The sequence below is a fragment of the Protopterus annectens genome, chromosome 4.part1, assembly GCF_019279795.1.
Source record: "Protopterus annectens isolate FY-2018-M chromosome 4.part1, PAN1.0, whole genome shotgun sequence".
Taxonomy (NCBI): Eukaryota; Metazoa; Chordata; order Ceratodontiformes; family Protopteridae; genus Protopterus; species Protopterus annectens.
This window is the reverse complement of record NC_056734.1, coordinates 839,798,660-839,818,259: the sequence shown is the minus strand read 5'-3', so window position 1 is coordinate 839,818,259 and position 19,600 is coordinate 839,798,660. Positions and strand designations below refer to the sequence as shown.

The window sequence follows — 19,600 nt, the reverse complement described above, 5'->3', positions numbered from 1 at the left end:
TGAAATTAATAAGCACACCAACAAATAAAAAGCTGAATAAAGAAATAAGGGGAACAAATTTAAATGATTTCAAACATTTAAGTTTAATTCATGGTACCTTGGAGAGTACAGTGAACATCTATTTCTTGTTTTCATCACATACTGAAGTAAACAAATGTTTCTTGACATGTACCATGTTATGTGTGTATATAGTTGGTAGTCTTACAGTACGTAAATCGCAGTAGGGGGTATTGAGAAAGGATAAATAGCACACTGTGAAAAGCGAAACTATGCAGTCAGTACTGATGTGCAGGGCATCTGCAATTGAGAGATATCTGTAGCACAATCATGGTAGATTGAAAAAATGTGTCATCAGTAATTTATATCTGTTGTTTCTTTCGGCTTTTCCCGGTTAGGGGTCGCCACAGCGGAACGCCAATCCTCTAATGATTGGCAGTTGATTTTTACGTGCCGAGTTGCCGGCCCTGATGCACAACCTTCAATGAAGGAACGCCCATTCACGCATGTCTCCACACAGAAGACGCTCTAGCCGAGAATCGAATGGGACAACGTCTTGCTGTGAGGTGACAATGCTACCGCAGCACCACCACCGCGGACTAGAGACCTTATAATGACATTCAAAAGAGATGGTTTATAGAAATACATACATCAATCAACTGATGTTGTCTGGATATATATTCGATATGCAGCATGTACATTTGTAAGATGCCTGTTAATTATATATTCATTTGATAAGTTCATCGGTATATAGTAGGCATGCAGTTCAAAAGACCAATAATAAGCTTAGCCAGCTAAGACCGAGCACTGTTGAGTGAGTTAAGCTCTATGGGCCAGAAGGACCATGCTATATACCACAAAGAGGATTAATGACTTCCAGGCTATTCATTCAGAATACTGAATAGAGACCATGTCTAGTATTGCTTGACATGCACAGGAAGATTTTATTTAGTGAGTGTGCCAACACTCAAGTAAGATTAAGATCTGTAAAAATTTAGGCGACTGAAGGAAAGAATATGGTGGTTAGTAGGATACTGACCCATAGGTCTTTATAAGCCTATCCGTGGGTACCCAATATAATACTAGAGAAAAACAATATTAAGGATCTAGCCTAACGTCAAAATCTTAGTTAACAATAGATGCTCATATCTAGGAGCATAATAGGTGAAATCCTGGAAAGGAATTTATGCTTTCCCATCCAGTCATCCAGGCTACATGTAAACAGGCTCATAGAGAGGCTCTGTTTGATGTGAATTGCTTGCCTATTCAGGAGGAGTGGCAATCTCTGAGAGACATATCTGTCTCTCAAGCAGGTACTATTTATGTCACAGCCCAGGATAAGGTGCATGGAGCAAGTGACCCTTATCCCATTATTCTTGCTGATGTGCATAGTTTCAAGTTAGGTTTGGAATCTGAGATTGCTGTGTATGGCGGGCACAAGTCTACAGTAAGTAAGTAGTCTGTATGCTACTGAGTACAGTGACGGTTCATAGGTACATAGGTAGGTAACTAGGCTATCTGCCCGATAGCATTTATAAGCCTAGGCAGAGTGTGTTGGCTTTCGCCGCCCCATTGATTAATTAACTGAGCCTCTGTCAAGCAGAGCCAATGAAGTGATCCCAGGGGTGTACTTTCTGTTAACCATACACTCGTCAAGGCTTCTCTTGAAGAGTGTTAGTGAGGGGCTCTGCCTAATGTAGTTAGGAATTTTGTTCCAAAGCATGGGGAGTCTCTGTGACAGGAATCTATCCCTCCAGCGTGTTCTATTTATTGTTGTGGCGAGGTTGAGCTCACTACAGCGCGTGGCTCGCAGTGACTTCGATTTCTTTAGGTGGAGCGTGTCCATCAATTCTGAGTTGGACATGGCTTTGTAAGTTAGGCAGAGATCACCTCTGAGTAAGCGATATGCCACTGAGTACAGACCGAGTTTTTTCAGTCGGGCTGCACAGGACATATGTTTGAGGCCAGTAATCCTCTTGGTGAGGTGCTTTTGTGGTCTTTCAAGCTGTTGGAAGTGTCTTGTGAGGTACATCCCAAATGGGGCATTGTACTCTATGATGGGTCTGATGAGTGACGAGTACAGGAGCACTATAACCTCTTTATTTCTAGATGCGAACCCTTTAGTAATTAGATGGGCCACATAGACGGATTTCCTAACTACTTTGGCAATATGATTGTCAAAGGAGAGATTACTATCTACCTGGGTCCCCAGATCTCTTATTATCTCTTCTGTATTAAGGGGGCTGCCGCCTATGTGGTAATTCGTGGGTGTTTTGTTTTTCCCAAATGGGATGACTATGCATTTTTTGGCATTTAGCTTGAGGCCATGACTTTGACACCAGGTGTCTATGTCTCAGTAAGGCCTTTTTGGAGGATGTCTGTGTCAGCCAGGCAGTCAATTATGGCTCCCAGTTTGCAGTCATCGGCGAACTTGGTTAGCCACAGTCCTCCTGTGTTTTCCTGTACTTCTGAGAAATATATGCCGAACAGTGGGGGTCCCAGAACTGAGCCTTGCGGGACACCACTTGTGACTGGTTTAGAGTCAGACCTGGAGCCCGCTATTCTTACTTTGTGAGTTCTGTCTGTAAGCCAGTTGGCAACCCATCTTGTGACATAGGGGTTTATGTTCAGGCTGGTGAGTTTTTCTATAATACCTGAGTGAAGAATGGTGTTGAACACCTTGGCGAGATCAAGGTAGGCTGTGTGAACCACCTTTCCCTCGTCTATGGCCTTGGTAACTGTCTCGAAGAAGTCAACCAGGTTTAGTAGGCATGATCTGCCCTTAAAGCCGAACTGGGTCAGGTCAAGTGTTTGGAGGTTCCCAATGTCTTTGGTAATGAGTTCCATGATGATGCACTCCATAGCCTTGCAGACCAGGCTAGTCAGGCTTATGGGGCGATAGTTACCAGGGTCAGTTGTGGCTCCTCCTTTGTGGAGCGGAATAACCATTGCTGTGCGCCATTCTATGGGCACGTAGCCTGTGGAGAGGCTGAGGTTGAACAGCGTGTTTAGGTGGGGGGGTTAGTTCGTTCTGTAGTTCGTGCAAGACGCAGCCTGGGACACCATCTGGCCCCATTGATGCTGTGTTTTTGGCTTTTGAAAGGGCTGTTTTCACCTGTGCTTCTGTGATTTTCGGGACACTACACTTTTCCGGTATTGTTGTGGGCCCTTTTGAAGGTGAGAGGAAGGTGAAGTTTGCACTGAATCTATCTGCCAGTATGTTGGCAATATCAGTAGGTTCAGTATATTTTGTGCTATTTTGCACTATCTCAGAGCATATCTGCGTGTTGCCACTTAGATTCTTGACATAGCTAAAGAAGGCTTTGTGGTTATCTTTCGAATCCTTGGCTATTTTTCTTTCGAAGTTAGCCTTGGATGATTTTATGAGGGACCTTAGTTTCTTACCAATACTGATCAGGGATGTCTTTCCTTCTTGGGATTTGCTTTTTTTCTGAACTAGTTTCCTCCTTTTGTTGGATAACCTGTTTATGGCAGGGGTCCACCAGACTGGTTTCCTTCTCTTAGGGGAGTGAGTCTTTGCTACGGATGGTACGATCCATGCATCCTTGTAGGTGCTCATAGAGTGCAATTGTAAAGGATTCTGCATCTTGGGCAGTGTTATCCCTTTAGCGTGGGGGCTGTGAAACTTACCACCTCTGCCTTAAGTAAGGTGAAGTTTGCTTTAGAAAAGTTTTCACTGTGGTTTCCTTGGTTGGGAATGGTGGTGGGGTGTGGACATCCAGGGTGATTAGTTTATGGTCTGACCTAACCAGTGACGGGTTGACCTCCAGTACGGAGCACCTGTCACCCATGGTGGTGATGACCAGGTCCAATATGTTGTGGCCTCTTGTAGGGGAGTTTACCAGCTGATCCACGGCATACGAGTTGATAAATTCCAGGAAGCGCTGAGCCTGGGAGTTTGTACTCAAGTAGTTTTCCCAGTTAATGGTAGGGTAATTGAAATCTCCCAAAATCAGGGTGTTTCGGTAGGACCTTCATGTTTTCCAGTGTCTCCAGAAAGGTGGAGTGGTGGTCCTGGGTCATGGAGGATGATCTATAGCAGGCCACAATTTGCATTGCAGATTTGCCCGATGTTAGTTGCACATGGATGATCTCAGAGGTATCATGCCTTGCCACTAACCTGGAGGTGTGGGTATCCTTGATGAATATGGATACACCCCCTCCTTTTGTGTTTCGGTCCATGTTCTGTGGCCGAAATGTGTGGTATGAGTTGTAGCCCAGTAGTGCTGGAGTGCTCTCTGGAGCCTTGAACCAGGTTTCAGTTACTGCACAGATGTCGACGTTCTCCATACTTAGGAATGCTTCGTGCGCATGCATTTTGAGACCGACTCGGTGACTTGAGTCAGTCAGTGCATGACATGTGGTGGAGACCCTGTAATTTTCTTGCTTAGAAATCTATGGGGTCTCTCAAGTTGCTGCTGGTGGGAGGGTAGGTAAATACAAAGGGAGCATTGTACTCAGTTATTAGTCTGATGAGGGTTGAGTACAGGGGAGTAATGACCTGTTTTGCTGTTGAGGCAATGCCTTTGCTAACGAGGTGAGCAATGCAGAATGCCTTACTTACCAGAGTAGACACATGGTGGTTAAAGTTTAGGCTACAGTCAACTTGCATTCCCAATTCTATCAATAGTGAGTTGTTACTTAGGGTATTATTATTTATATGGTAGTCTGCATGGATATCATTTGTACCTAATGGGATGATAATGCATTTTATTAGCACTGAGTTTGAGTCCACGACTTTGGCAACAATCATTCAATTGTGTAAGTCCCTCTTGAAGTATATTGACATCTTCTGGCCACTAAATGTTTACACCTAATTTTCATTCATCAGCAAAGTTAGACACACACCGTCAGTTTGGCCTGAACTTCTGAGAAGTGTATGCCAAACAATAGGGGGCCAACATTGACCCCTGTGGAACCCCACTGCAGACAGGTGTGCTGGTCGAGGTAAAGTCACGAATGTTGACTGAGTGTTATCTGAAGGTGAGCCAGTTACCAACCCACCTGACAACATAAGGGTTTATATTCAACTGGGAGAGTTTATCAATGATGCATGAATGTGCGACTGTATTAAAGGCCATTGCTAAGTCAAGGTCGGATGTATGCACAGATTTGCCTTCATTTATGCCTCTGGTGATGCTTTTGAAGTCATCTATCAGGTTTAACAGACATGAACTATCTTTTACAAAACCAAACTGTCAGATTATGGGTTTGTAGGTCATCGATGTCCTTATTTATAGGATTCATGACAATTTGTTCCATGGACTTACAGATAAGGATAGTTAAAATTATGTTTCTGTAGTCTGAGCCACACTTTTAATAGTGTTGTCAAGTGGCATATGTCAAATGGGAAAAAAAACTGTTACTTATAAAACTAGCAATAAATGATCAATGAGACAAATGCTGTAAGGACAGCTTATACTGTCACTGTAATCAAAATACTTACGACGTGACAGTGAATGAGTATCCGCATGTATATATCCGCCAACACAGCACATGTATGGGTGTGTGTACATCTGTGTACATAAACAGAGAGAGACACAGATTTACGTGCGTGTGTGTGTGTGTGTATGTATGCATTTTTTTTTAGCCTTTCTTCTTGGGTCGCCACTGAAATGGGCCTTTTGTCTCAGTTTTACTAACCCAGTTAACAAATGGCAAATTAAGAAAATAAATTTTATATATATATATATATATATATATATATATATATATATATATATATATATATATATATATATAAAACAATATATAAACAGCAAACACATTTTAAATAACCAAAGAAATGCATATGATAAACACAATGACACATGCAATTATTTATTTAAATTATCTATTTCCATCTTGATAAGGGAGTTAGTGGTCTCATCAACACAGACATCTAATTCACAAAAAAGGCAACTTTGAAAAAAGGTATGAGAATTCAAATAGTACAGGTGATGTATACCACTAAAGCAAGTAGCTGCACTTCAGACAAAGTTTAAATAAAATACACGCAATATTACATATCCAGCATAGACAAATTTGGCAGGCATTCAAAAATGGCTTGAATAACTAACCGGTCACTAAGACATAGCAAGGCTGTGGTTTTTACAACCACATGAATATAAACTTTACATATTGCATACATGCTTGTTATCCACATAGTTATAAGGACTACGTTTACCTAAACTTTCAAATGGTAACCAGTGTAACTCTACTGCAGTCCAATATTCAGAAAAAGAATGAAATATCCAATCATTTTACCACAATACAGGGAAGAAAATAAAACTCAGTTGAATGGAATGAGCATTATACAGACAGGTACTGTGTGTGTGATTCATGAAGGGTATCAGCTAATAGGAAATTACTTTTAGTATAAACAAGATTCAATTTCACAGTTGTCTGACATGTTTTCTTTTTATATTGTAATGTTATGAGTGTATTCCTCTAGAATCTTAGGATGTTTGCAACTCAGTGGGTTTGTTTCCAAGATGAGAATGTCCAAAGTAATGCTTCCTGTCAAATTTGGGAAAACTGTCTTATAAATGTATGTCTGCATGAGTACATACACTAATAAGCAACATAACGCTGAACATATGACAAATAATTAACAGTGAAGGGAAAAAAAGCATGTAGCAACAAGCATGAAATATAAGCAAACAAAAGTAAATAAAATTGCCTAGGTTGGGATAATCTTTCCACTAAGTTTTACAAAAAACAAGCACATACTAAAGATATAATTTCACTGCTGCAAAGGCTGAGTGTGACTACATAGCATATCAAGTGGATTGTAAACCAGTCATTCAACTAATAGTCTCTGGGTGGGGGAGGGTAAGTACAGAACAAACTGTAAATTCTAAGCAGTCCTTATAATAACCGTGCCACACTGGAGTTTGTGAATTCTAACATCCAGTATGCAAACAAACATCTGAAAATCCTGCCTCTGTGTGAATATGCGACTTACACTGCACTACAGAGTAAACAAAATACTCTAGCAAGCAACTAATTTTAGAAACAGATTAATGCCCCTTTACAAGAATTGTTTTACTGCTGTGCTTTCTAGAGTAGCAGCAGCAGCAGCCTGGTCGTAAAATGCATGAAAGGCTACTTTTCTCAATGGATAAAAAGCACAGGTTAGACTAATGAATGGCTCACATGGAGAGCTGTTGTCAGTAGAGCTGCAATTTGAGATGGAATCTGTCTAAAACCTTGGAAACTTCCTGCAGGTACGTTTACCCTACCCCCCTCAGCCAAAGGTGAGCATGCTCAGAAAGGCAAACCTGAAATGTAAACAAAGGCTGAATCAAAACAAAAAATCCCTGGGATTGTCCCTTTAAGCACTGCACCTGTTCACTTAACTGGTTAAGCTGTTTATTGCTTTTCAAAATGAGCTTCTAAAAATCCCATGGCTCATAAGCACCCAAATCAACAAATTATGTTATTAAACAGGCTCTACAACTAGGGTTGCCACCTTTTCAAATAGCCAAAGTGGGACATTTTTGGTACAAACATCAGATTTTACAAGCCGACACATACCCACAGCCAGTACAAAGGATAGAAATTAACTTTTTTGCCTAAATAAAAGCTTGTTCTTGTAGCATTTTAGTTGCGTATTCTGTTTCTTATAACATTTAGGTATTTCAGATACAGAATAACTGTTTTATGCAACTATTACATAAAATATAGGAAATTATTTTGTCCTAAAATCTCAGGACATTTGCCATTTTTACAATTTTTTGTCAGGACACAACTGCCCAAAGTGGGACAGGTGATAACCCTATCTACAACGCACCACCCCTTTTCAATTTTATGGGTGATAAGGTGGAGTATGAAATAGTATCAAAGAAATTTAATCAAAGTTTATGATTAGACTACTTTATGATTAAAGAGACAGGGATGGTGGCTGCAAAGCAGCTACAACTCTTTACCCCAAAGGTCCAAGGAGGCAATTAAATACGGGGTTGTAAGATACAGAAATATAGCCAAAACAAAATGTTAATATACATTTGATAATGCCCATTCAACACAATGAAATGCAATCAAATGGCCTAGATTTAAAAAGGATTCCCAAGTACCTGCTTCCTTGCCCTTATACAAGTGCTAAATCAAGCATTTGAGAATATAGTGTTTTTTTTATCCATTTATTCAGTTTTAAAATAACAATACCAAATTTATATTTCCATAATTGCCACCTGATACCAGGAGCTGTACTACTTACTCTTTTCAAAGCAAATGCAAAATAACTTAATTGCAACAGTAAATTCAGCAACACTGTACATACATTTGTTTTCCATTAAAACTCTCAAGTCACATCTGCACTCCAATATAGTCCAATATGCCTCTTCTCTTGAAATGTATTTTTCCCATAACTTTTTACCTCTTTACCAAGTAAATAAGACTAGCACTATACCTCCTGAGCCCTTCCTTATAACCATAACTTCCCACTACATTCCTACACTAATAATTTTTTTTCTGCTACTGACAACCAAGCACAAGTTCATCCTACTTCTGAATTAATATCTACTGCTACCACAACCATAGAACATACCCTATTTCTGGACTTCTCTTTCATCGTGGCCTGGATTTCTCCTTCATTGTGGCCCAACATGCCAATAATTTATTTTTATACCACTATCTACACCAACTATTACTACCTAATTTACTATTTTCCTCCATGTCTGAATGGATGTTTTATTCTGATGCATTACAGTGCTCTGCAACATACAAAGCACTATTAACTTACTAGAAAACTGAAACTACTACAATTTTTTTTTAATCCCATGTTGCCTGCCATCCATCAGCTCTCATGTGCCTGACTGGCTCATTCATTCCCCTGCAGAGTGAGACATGATTTTGGCAGGTCATTTTCTCTCTCTCCCTCCTTTTAATACCTCTAATCCCTCTCCCTTCTTTTAATACCTCTAATCCCTCTCCTTGTAGCCGATATGTACTTGTATATTATAGGGTTTGCAATCTATCTTCAGTGGGCATGCATGTTGCTGCACATACTCAGTGAAGTCTGCCATGCCAAAGCACATGTGCTCGACCTGTATGATGAATGGCATGCACATCTCCATCCAGTATATACCAGCAATGCAGCAGGCAAGACCAACGTCCCTCTTCCTCTCCAAGGATGAGGAAGCAAACATTGTCTACATGTTCCCACCCTATCACTCCTGCTTCCTCCAGCAACCAAGCCACTTATCAAATGCAAGTCATTAAGGTTGTACATCCACAAATCTATAATTAGCCTACATAATAAATAAGAATTATAGCATATTCAAGATGGAAAAATGACCAAACACCAGTTACATATGGCCAGCTTAATCACTGCATAAATGCATCATCACATAGCATACATTCTGAACTCGGGGAAAGGTTAAATGAATGCCGAATATCTTAAAGCTATACACATATATTACACTTTCCTTTGAGGCAGATATACAACTGATAACATAACCTAATTTTGTTACTTAAATTGTGGGCATTGCTTCAGTATAAGACATTAGTATATTGCATTTATTTTTCAAATGCAAGAACATTTCAATACTTTTCAGTTGGAATGTTTTACATACTAAGCCATTTGTACAGCACATTTATCAAAATGTAATCTAACAAGCACTTTTCCGCCCTAGTCACTGTTTACAGAATCTTGCTAAATTTAACTGTCTCCATACTTTTGAGTGCTTGAGAGTATCTGCGGAGTGCACTTCCGATGATAATGAACTTGTCGTGTCTTTCAGCTTTTCCCGGTTAGGGGTCACCACAGCGGAACTCCGGTCCGCTAATGATTGGTAGTTGATTTTTACGTGCCGAGTTAACAGCCCTGACGCACAACCTTCAACAAAGGTACGCCCATTCACGCATGTCTCCACGCAGAAGACGCTCTAGCTGAGAATTGAACTGGACAGCGTCTGACTGTGGGGTGACAACGCTACCGCAGCACCACCACCGCGGATTCCGGTGATAATGAACTAGGAATGCAAATTCCTAACAGACAATGTCAGGATATTTCAGACTTGGAAAATCACTGTTGTTCATCACTGCAGGGTATGAAAAATGTACTTGTAACACCCTTTCAATAACTTCTCTGGACATTCAACTGTCTATCCTAATCATGAACACAGCCTCCCTAAAAAGTCTCTGTGGGACATATTCATTTTAAACAAATGTCACCAACTACTACTCAACAACCTTCCATCCTTTCTATGAATAACTACTTCTCAACAAGTTTTCAGCCTCAGTACAATCAGCAAATGATCAGTACAATCCAATTGCTTTTTTGTAAAACCTTGCAGGACTCCATCTCAACTCTTTTAAAAAAGAGAACAGGCATCTTGCTCCTAGATCACTTAAGTATTTTTTGTTTAGATTGAAAGTCTCCAATTAAAATTAGATGTTCACATTTAAAATGAGCTGATGAAAAAACTGCAGCTTACAAAGAATTGTTTTCACATTCCAACAAAGCTGTAATGTGCGTCTTTGTATTAGATGCTGTTAACTGGCCAATGCACTCTTTAGGTTTTTCACAGTCTGAATTACAATGATGACCTAACCACTTGACTGTAGATAGTTTGGACTACAAGTCATTTGCTGAAAGCCCCACTGCTATAATGTTTAGATTCCATACTGTGGACGATTTAATACCACCACACCAGGAAATAGGTTTTTTGAAAAGAAAAAAGAAAAAACACACCTTATGTAAAAGCCCAGTTCAGTAAGGCTGGACTTCTCTTCGAAGCAACCATCTATCCTGAACAAACTATCACTGTCACACCTCAAAGCATTCTCACCTGTGTATCATTCCAAGTACAAACCTGAAATTCTTTAAGCTTGTTTTGTCACAAAACTGCAGAATTACCAATTTTAATTGCAGTTGCATGTCTTGTCCAAGCAAATGATCATTTTACAATGGTAAATATAAACAACCAAGCATAACCACTCCAAGGGATTCTTCAAGTTTATATTTCACAACTAAACCATAATTCTGTAGTCTCAAAACATTCTCTGCAGTCTTGGAAGTACCTTATACAAGCTCTTCTTCAGTTAACCATTTGTTTTTTAAACTATTTTCTTTCTCTGTACTCCAGTACCATTCCATATTGCATTAAAACAACTTTCTCAAAGCCAAACTCACATCTCACACTTGGAATAATCTTGATGGATACCGTATCATAACAAAACATACCAAAAGCTGGTTTCTCCTCTGGATAAAGTGTATGCACCACTGCTCTTACTTTCTCAGTGTTTGGTTTCAAACCTTCATATGTTAACATAACCCATCTCTCTCTCTCTCCCATCAGTAACTCAAGTTTTAAACTTAATTTGATTCCATTTCAGGTTATTCTGTCTTGGCTTCCTGAGTAACAGCCAGTCAGTCACACATCAAATCCTGTTTGGTCTGACCCAGTAGTAGTATGTTGTTAATTATATTACTAGCACCCTCAAGCTCCTCAATGATCTCTACAACAGTTTTAGGAAAATCTTGAGATGCTAATGAAATCTCATATGAGAGCTAAAGATGTGTACCTTCCCACAGATGAATAAAAAGATCCATACAAACACTGCCTTCACAACAACAACAATACTGCTGACTCATTCAATATGCAGTAATTTATGCACATCCTTTTCCTGTGCAGTTCAGCTCCTCGATTCTAATCAGCAAATCTGCAAGAACTCTCCTTGAGGTATGCACTACTGCAGGATCTTTCTAGATAAACTCCTAGTGTATAGTACAAGCCACTAGATAACACCTGCACTCTAAACAGATCACAGTAATCATTTAACAATGCTAAGTTTGCACTCAATGTGCATTCTTTTCACATTAAACTTTCTCTTCAAACAAATGACAAAAAGTATATCATGCAATTTTTTAAATGAACTATATGGAGTTGGAGCTTATAATTTACTATTCAGCTATCCACTCATAAGCACTTTCTGATCTTTTGATTTTAATAACACGAATAAGTAAAGAATTCACATAAATTAATGTTCCAAGATTATTCCTTTCACAATGCTTTCAATGTCTGACAAAATATTATATTCAGCACCCAAACAAGTATTTTGGATTACTCTTAAGATACAGTGATCTGAATGTTGGAGCAGACATTACATTCAACATGCGTTAAAAAAAAAAATTAACATAATTTTCAATGTAGTTTCTGGCCAAGGTTCTTCTGAACTTTCCCTTTCTGCACATTCTCAATGCAAACTGTAAAGAAATAAAACTTTTGCCAGCTTTGCAACTCGCGGAAATGCCAAGATCTCAGAAAACTAATGTAGCACACATTACATATTACTCCGTTTTCAACACAGTTCATCCTCAGTGGAAATGTATTTTAGCTCAGGATATAATGGAAACACAGCCCCTCACACTGTCAGGGTTTGCACAGCACCCCCCCCCCAAAATGGCAATGGAATATTACTTTCAGCCTGCTAAAATTCTGTACGCATGTTTTCTGCGAGTTAACATTTTCTTAGCGCAGTTTTTGGTAATCTGTAAGAAATGATTACAGCAAAATTATGTGGACTCTTTTACACATGCATTAAATGTGAGTGATATGTACCTCTGAGCAGCAAAAAAAAAAAAAAAATTCTGCTGAAATGAAAGAAGTCTTGAAATTCCCGATCAATTTTTTAAACAGATTTAAATTATCTAAAGACTATACCTTAAGCTTACTGAAATAACGTAAACAAGTTTCTCTTACTTTATTAAAACTAAGAATCCCCTGCTATTAATTTCTGAAAATACCTGCACAAAGGATGCGACTACAAAACATACCTGAAGATGCAAGTGCCAATGACATGCCATGTCTTTTCAGTGCATCCAGCACTGCTCGCTTGTTTTCTTCCTTTCCCCAGAAGCTCAGCATCACAGGCATGTTAAAGTAGTTTTTACTTCCATAAGGGACCACCCTAATTTTAAAAAGGTATAAGATAAAAACAGTTATAAAATAAATTTGCTTATCTGTGAACTCATCCTTTAAATCACTGTCTAAAGCACATGACCATAAGAAAGAATGTGGGGACAAAAGTCGGATAGATAAAGTGAGACTGCTGTCTGATGACTCTATTCTCACATCACTAGCGCAGTCTAGGGCAACACCTGCAACGCTGCCACCATTTCACCATACAGTGTTCAATCAGCAGACTTGCTGAACTGCTCTACCTTCTCTAGTAAGTAAGATACTTAAACTCCACCACTTAAGGAGGCTGCGCTCCTCTCATCACAGGCAACAATCTACACTTTTCCAAGACCAAACTTGAAGGTGCTGAATTTCATCCCATCTGCTTCACAGTCAACAATGAAATGCTTCAGTGCACTTTAGAGACAGCTCATTGAAACTAGCATGACATAAGTCATCTGCAATTAAGATGCACCTTCTACATACCCAACCTGGATATTCGAGGCTTTGTTGAGGCCTCTTATAGGTGGCTGTATAGAAGAGGCAAACATTTAAAGACCAAACTCTGACAAGCATGAACTTATACTGTGAGTATACATTAACAGTTTTTTTTTTACCAGTGCATACAGTTTGAGCTCTATAGCTGCCCACAACATACGAATCAAAAAGTAAACATTACAGTCTGCTACAATTGTCACTTTTATGGCATATTAAGGGGCTTGTGTAGCAGTGTTGCCTCACAGCAAGAGGTTCTCCAGTTTGATTCTTGGTTGGTGTACCTTCTGTGAGGATTCTGCATAACCTACCTGTGTTTGTGTAGGTTTACTTTGGATGCTCGTTTTTCTCCCACATTCCAAACACATGCAGTGAATGGAATGGGCACTCTAAACTGGTCACAGCTGCAAGTGTGCATGTGTGTACGTGGTATGAAGAATGGCAGGGCTAGCCACCTGGCAGTGTGAGCACCAGCTCCAGATGAGGTGTCACTGTTGAGACACCTCAACACCACATATAAAATTGTGAAAATGGGGTTGTGGATTGATGGTGCACTACTAAATGCAATGGGTTACTATAAAAGTGGCCGCTTTTCTTGATAACAGAATTCTGATGTTTCACTACACAGTGGGTCATGATGTGCTTCAGTCATCATCATTAAGCACTTAACTACATTCCCAATTTGTGGGGATGGAGATGTAAAGCAGTGCTTATAACATCTTGCTGCTCTGCACTGTAAATGTACATTGTGTGCTGTATGCAGTGACTGCTTGTCTCCATTAGCAGTCAATAAGATAAACCAAATGGGAACTGAAACGGGACACACATTCCTCAGTGACAATGCCTGTCATATAATGAGATAATTTCCCAATATTCAAAAGAAATTGGCAGTATGTACTGCAATGGCAGGAAATAAAAGATGGCAAGAAGCTTTAAGATTACGTGCAAAGAATTTGAAGTAGTTAAAAAAAACCCTTACTATGAAAACAATGGCACTGGAGCATCTTGAAGCTCAAATTTAACAGTCCTGTGAATAATGTGAAATTAAAATCAGACACCAGCTACCATACACTTTCTTAGTTAATACTTCAATGGGGAAGCAAGCCTTAATTACTTAATTGATTTATTTTTAACAATTGCAAGCAATTATTTTAATTAACAGGTTAGCAGAAAACCAAGTCTGGCAGAAAACTAAAGTACAGTTGTGTACCTACCATAAATGTAGATGTTCGAGTGTATTCACTGTTGCAGTCATTACACTTGGGTTATCCTGCCGTCAGGCGGTCCCGCAGTCGGCCAGAGTTCCAAAGTTTTGGTCCAGCATCGGTTGCTGTCGCCTCTTCCCTGACATCAGTACGCCAGGGGTATATAAGATGCAGCCGACACCATTTTCTTCAGTTTTTCTTGCCCCAGATGTCAGGTGCCCCTAAATAGGTAGGCAATACATATATAAAAACAAAAACAGTACCTTCTGCTACAAGCAAATATACCACATAGGTTGTATAGGATAGAGAGGTATAGATAGGCCCCAGCCAAGAAAGAGGGGATGGAGGGAGGGTAACCTGGACTGCAACAGTGAATACACTCTAACATCTACATTTATGGTAGGTAAACAAATGTACTATGTTCATCGTGTTTCACTGTTGCAGTCATTACACTTGGGAAGAATCCCAAAGCTGAGGTTGGGTGGCTGGATCTAAGTAGGAGTAGGAGAGGCGATGAGGCCCTGCAGAACTGCAGTGGCAAAGCCTGCTCTAGATTTGGAGTAAAGAGGCAAGTGGTAGTGCTTGGTAAAAGTGTGCACTGAACTCCAAGTTGCAGCCTCCAAAATGTCCTTGGTTGGTACTCCTCTGAGGTAGGCTGCTGAAGTGGCAGTTGCCCTGGCAGAATGTGGCCTAATGTTGTTAGGTACTCGCTTTCCATGATGTGCATAGCAGAAACGAATGCAGTGTCCTATCCACTTTGAAATGGTCTGCTTTGAGATAGCTTTTCCTTGTGATCTTGCAGCATATGCTACAAACAGTTTTCCTGAAAGCTTTTGTTTTGTCCAAGTAGTAACGTAACTGCCTGTGTATGTCCAAAGTATGCAGAAGTCTCTCCCCTTTATTCTGGGGATTCGGAAAGAATGTTGGCAAATGAATGGTTTGGTTAAGAGCCACACTGGATATTACTTTAGGCATAAATGTTGGGTTTGTCCTTAGAGAAACCCTGTCCTGATGAAAAATGATAAAAGGTTCCACTGCCATTAAAGCCTGTAGCTCTGAGACTTTGTGCTGAAGTTATTGCTAAGAGCAGAGCAGTCTTCCATGATAAAAATTTTATATCCGCTGTATTAGCTGGTTCAAAAGGAGGCAATGTGAGTTTTTCCAAGACGAAGTTGAGGTCCCAAGTAGGTATTGGTGCTCTCTTGGGGGGGGTCTTATGTTTTTAGCCCCTCTGAGGTACTGCCTTGGTAATGGATGAGATAAAATAGGAGGTTCTGTGTTATAGTGAGCTGAAATGGCAGAAGCATGGATCTTAACTGATGAAAAGGATAGGCCTTTGTTCAACATCTCAGTTAGGTATTGTAAAATCTGAGGAATATTTGGAACAACTGTGTCAAAGCCTTGCGTCTGGTTCCAGGCGCAGAATCTCTTCCATTTGTCTGCATAAGATTTCCTGGTGCTGGGCCTCCTGGCCTCCAGAATGACATCCATCACAGCTTTAGAGAGAGGTGTGGTCTGAGTGGCTATGTTATCTGCCATGCAGCTAGATTTAAGGTTTTGAGTTGGCTGTGCAGAATATGATTGTTTTGCTGAGTCAGAAGGTGAGGGGTTTGGCTGTGCCTTGTGCCAAGTTCTTTAAGACTGGGTACCAGTGCTGGCGTGGCCAGTCTGGGGCAATCAGGATCATTTTTGGCCTTTCTTGTCTGACTTTTAGGAGCACCTTGGGAAGAATAGGCAGTGGTGGAAAGGCATAAGCTTTTAGTGTTCTCCAGCTGAATGAAAGAGCATCCACTTTCCATGCTTGTGGATGGTAAATCCTCGTGCAGAATTTCTGTAGTTGGCAGTTGAGAGGGGAGGCAAAAAGATCTATGTCGGGGCACCCCCATTTCTTTGTTATCATGGTGAAGACCTGTGGGTTTAGTTTCCATTCGTGAGGGTCCATGAGGTTTCTGCTTAGTTCGTCTGCCAGAGTGTTTATCTTTCCTGGCAGGAATTGTGCTTGCAGATGGACTTGGTAGGTCAGTGCTGTGTTTCACAAGGTCATAGCTTGCCTGCAAAGGTGGTATGAGTGCGTGCCTCCTTGCTTGTTTATGTACCACATAACTGTGATGTTCTCCGTCTTTAGCAGTAGTTGTCCTGGATGTAGAAGGTCCTTGAAAGCTGTCAGGGCATTCTGTACAGCCAGCATCTCTTTTTGATTGATGTGAAGATGCATTTGGTCTGCGGACCACTTGCCCTGAATACATTTTCCTGCCATGTGTGCCCCCCAGGCATAATCCGATGCATCTGTTGTCATTGTCTGCCTGGCTGTGGGTAAAGTGAAAGGCTGTCCCTTGTTGTGGTGACAGGCCTGTGCCCACCATCGAAACTCCTTCTGCAGGCAAGGAATAAGAGTTATTATTGCTTCCAAGCTGTGGCAATGTTGAGTCCAAACACTTAGATACCATTGTAACTTCCTCATATGCAGTCTTGCATATGGAATTAGTAGAATGCAGGATGCCATGAACCCCAACACCTGCAGAATTTTTCCTTGCAGGGAGCTGGGTTTTTGTTGCCATGATTTGAAAGTAATTAGTCAGTTGCCTTTGCTTGTCTGGCGTGAAATAAGCCATCTGGGCTGTTGTATTCAAGCTTGCACCCAGGAATATTATCTCTTGAGAGGGCACTTGTTTTGACTTATTTTCATTTACAGTGTACCCTAAGGCAACTAGTAATCTTTTTACAAACGCCAGATGTTTTAGTAGAATGTCCTTGCTCTCTGCTTGAATAAGGCAGTCGTCCAAATAAGGATATATTTGAATTCCTTTTTGTCTGCAAAATGCAGTCACTGGTGCCAGGCATTTTGTGAAGACCCTGGGCGCAGTAAATAAGCCAAAGGGCAGTGCAGAGAATTGATAATACATTGTGCCAGCTATGAATCTGAGGTATCTTCTGCAATTTTGTCTGACAGGGACATGCAGGCATGCCTCGTTGAGGTCCAAGGTAACCAGCCAAGCCTTCTTGCCCAGTATGGGTAGAAGTTGCTGCAGTGTCAACATTTTGAATTTGGGCACGTCCAGGTAAGTATTTAGAACAGACAGGTCCAGTATGGGTCTCCAGGCTTTGTCCTTTCTGGGAACCAGGAACAGTCTTGAGTAAAATCCTTGTCCTTGTTCTTGCTGAGGTACTTTTTGAATTGCTCTCATGTCCATGAGAGCAGTAATCTGCTTTTGCGCCTCTGACAATTGATTTTGTGGCAGGTCTGGCATTCCTTTTGAACTTGGCAGTGTGTGACAGTGGAACCTGTAACTGTGAGAGACAATATTTAGTACCCATTTGTCCTGGGTGATAATGTGCCAGTTTTGTGAAAAAAGTGCTAGCTTTCCTCCTAAAGGAGCTGCCAAAAGGTAAGTGCTTGGTTCCTGTAAAGGAAAGTCATTGAGACTGTTTCTTGTAAGGTTGCGACTTGTCTTCTCCTCCTTTGGGGGTTGAAGCACCTCATTGTCTTGGTCTGTAGGAACCTTGTGGCTGAGATCTGCCTCTTGGGCGTCTGTATCTGCCTCTTTGAGGCCTGTCTGACACTGGAAAGGACCAATTTTTAGAAGGCCAATTTCTGCTAAATCTAGGTGGCTGTACCTGTAAGAAATCCTTTACTGTCTGCATTGATTTTGCCTTATCCTCCATTTTCTTTAATACCTCTTCTGCCTTAACACCAAACAAAGTGCCATGCTGTAAAGGAGCATCCAGTAATTTGGCTTTAACATGATCAGGTAAACTTTGTTCTTTTAACCAAACATGCCTTCATATGACAGATCCTGTAACTGTGGCTCTACAAGAAGTCTCTAATGAATCAAAACCACATTGCAGAGTGTGTTTTCCCACTTGTTCAGCTGCATGCAATAAATCCTGCATTTCCTTATTATCAGGGCATTCCGAGCTTGTAGACATTTTCTGTTTCAACAGAGACATTAAATATTGCTGGTATTTCAACATATGAAATTGGCAGTTCAAAGCCCTTACTGCTAAGGTTGCAGAAGTGTAAACTTTTTCCCCCATCTATCCAGTGCTCTGGAGTCCCTGTCAGAGGGGACTGGGTTTTTTGCAGTGGAAGCCTGGATCCCTTTGGGACCCTGAGAAATAGTTTCTGGGTCAGCAGCAGGGTTTTTATAAAGAAACTTATGAGAGTCTGGGACCCTATAGTACCTATCTGGCTTGACTGGTGCTGGTGGTAAAGAATCAGGAGTCAAACTAGATTCAGAGAAAAAATCAACAACAACATCTAACACAGGTGGAATAGCAAGGGGCCTGTGCTGTGGCAATAAAAAGAAAATCTCTGAGCCTTTTCTTTGATTCTGAATAATCCTGGCTTTCCCAGTGGAAATGCTCCCTCATGGTGTGTAAAGTTTCCCCAAAAGAATAATCCTCAGGAGGAGAGGCTGAAGGGATAGATTCTTCAGCATCAGAGTCCTCATAGGGAGGAAGAGAGTATCCCTGGTCTGAAGAGGAATCAGAGGAAATTGAAACCTGGTCAGAAGATTCATAGTCTGATTCCTGCCTAGGCCTTTTATCTGGAGGGGGATGGGAGCCCCTGATCAAAGTAATTAGGTCTTCGGCAATCTTGAGCATCTGTTTCTTAGGCATGGATGACTGTCCAGGAGAATGCTGTACTTGTTTCTTTGACTGTAAAGAGGTTTTTGACTTTGCCTTTGTTGCTGCAGATGACTTGATTGTAAGCTGTGAAGGTCTGAAAACACCCTCAGAAGCCGATGCCTGCACAGCGGCTCCGGACCCATCTGAGGGAATAGTTTCCGTAGGCCCAATACCTTGAGTTTCCAGAGGCCTAGATGGCTCCACGTGGAAGTCGGTAGCGGGTGTCAGGGGCTGCGAAAGCGCCTCGCTGAGAACCGGTGAACCGGCGACTGGCCTAGAAGAGGCTTTGTCGTCGGTTTTGGACCTCAGATGCCTGTCCTTTTCCTTGTCTTTGCGCTTTTTATGAATAGCGGTCGTCGGCTGTTC

General features: G+C 40.9%; 1 protein-coding gene across 1 annotated transcript in view; it reads right to left on the bottom strand.

Annotated features, from left to right (window-relative positions):
- HLTF (helicase like transcription factor) overlaps nt 1-19,600 on the bottom strand; it is a gene marked incomplete in the record, with an annotated part of 1,324,997 nt that overhangs the window by 1,208,036 nt on the left and 97,361 nt on the right. Inside the window, 1 exon segment of the mRNA XM_044070619.1 lies at nt 12,782-12,915. Within this exon segment, the coding sequence (XP_043926554.1) occupies nt 12,782-12,915 (134 nt within the window).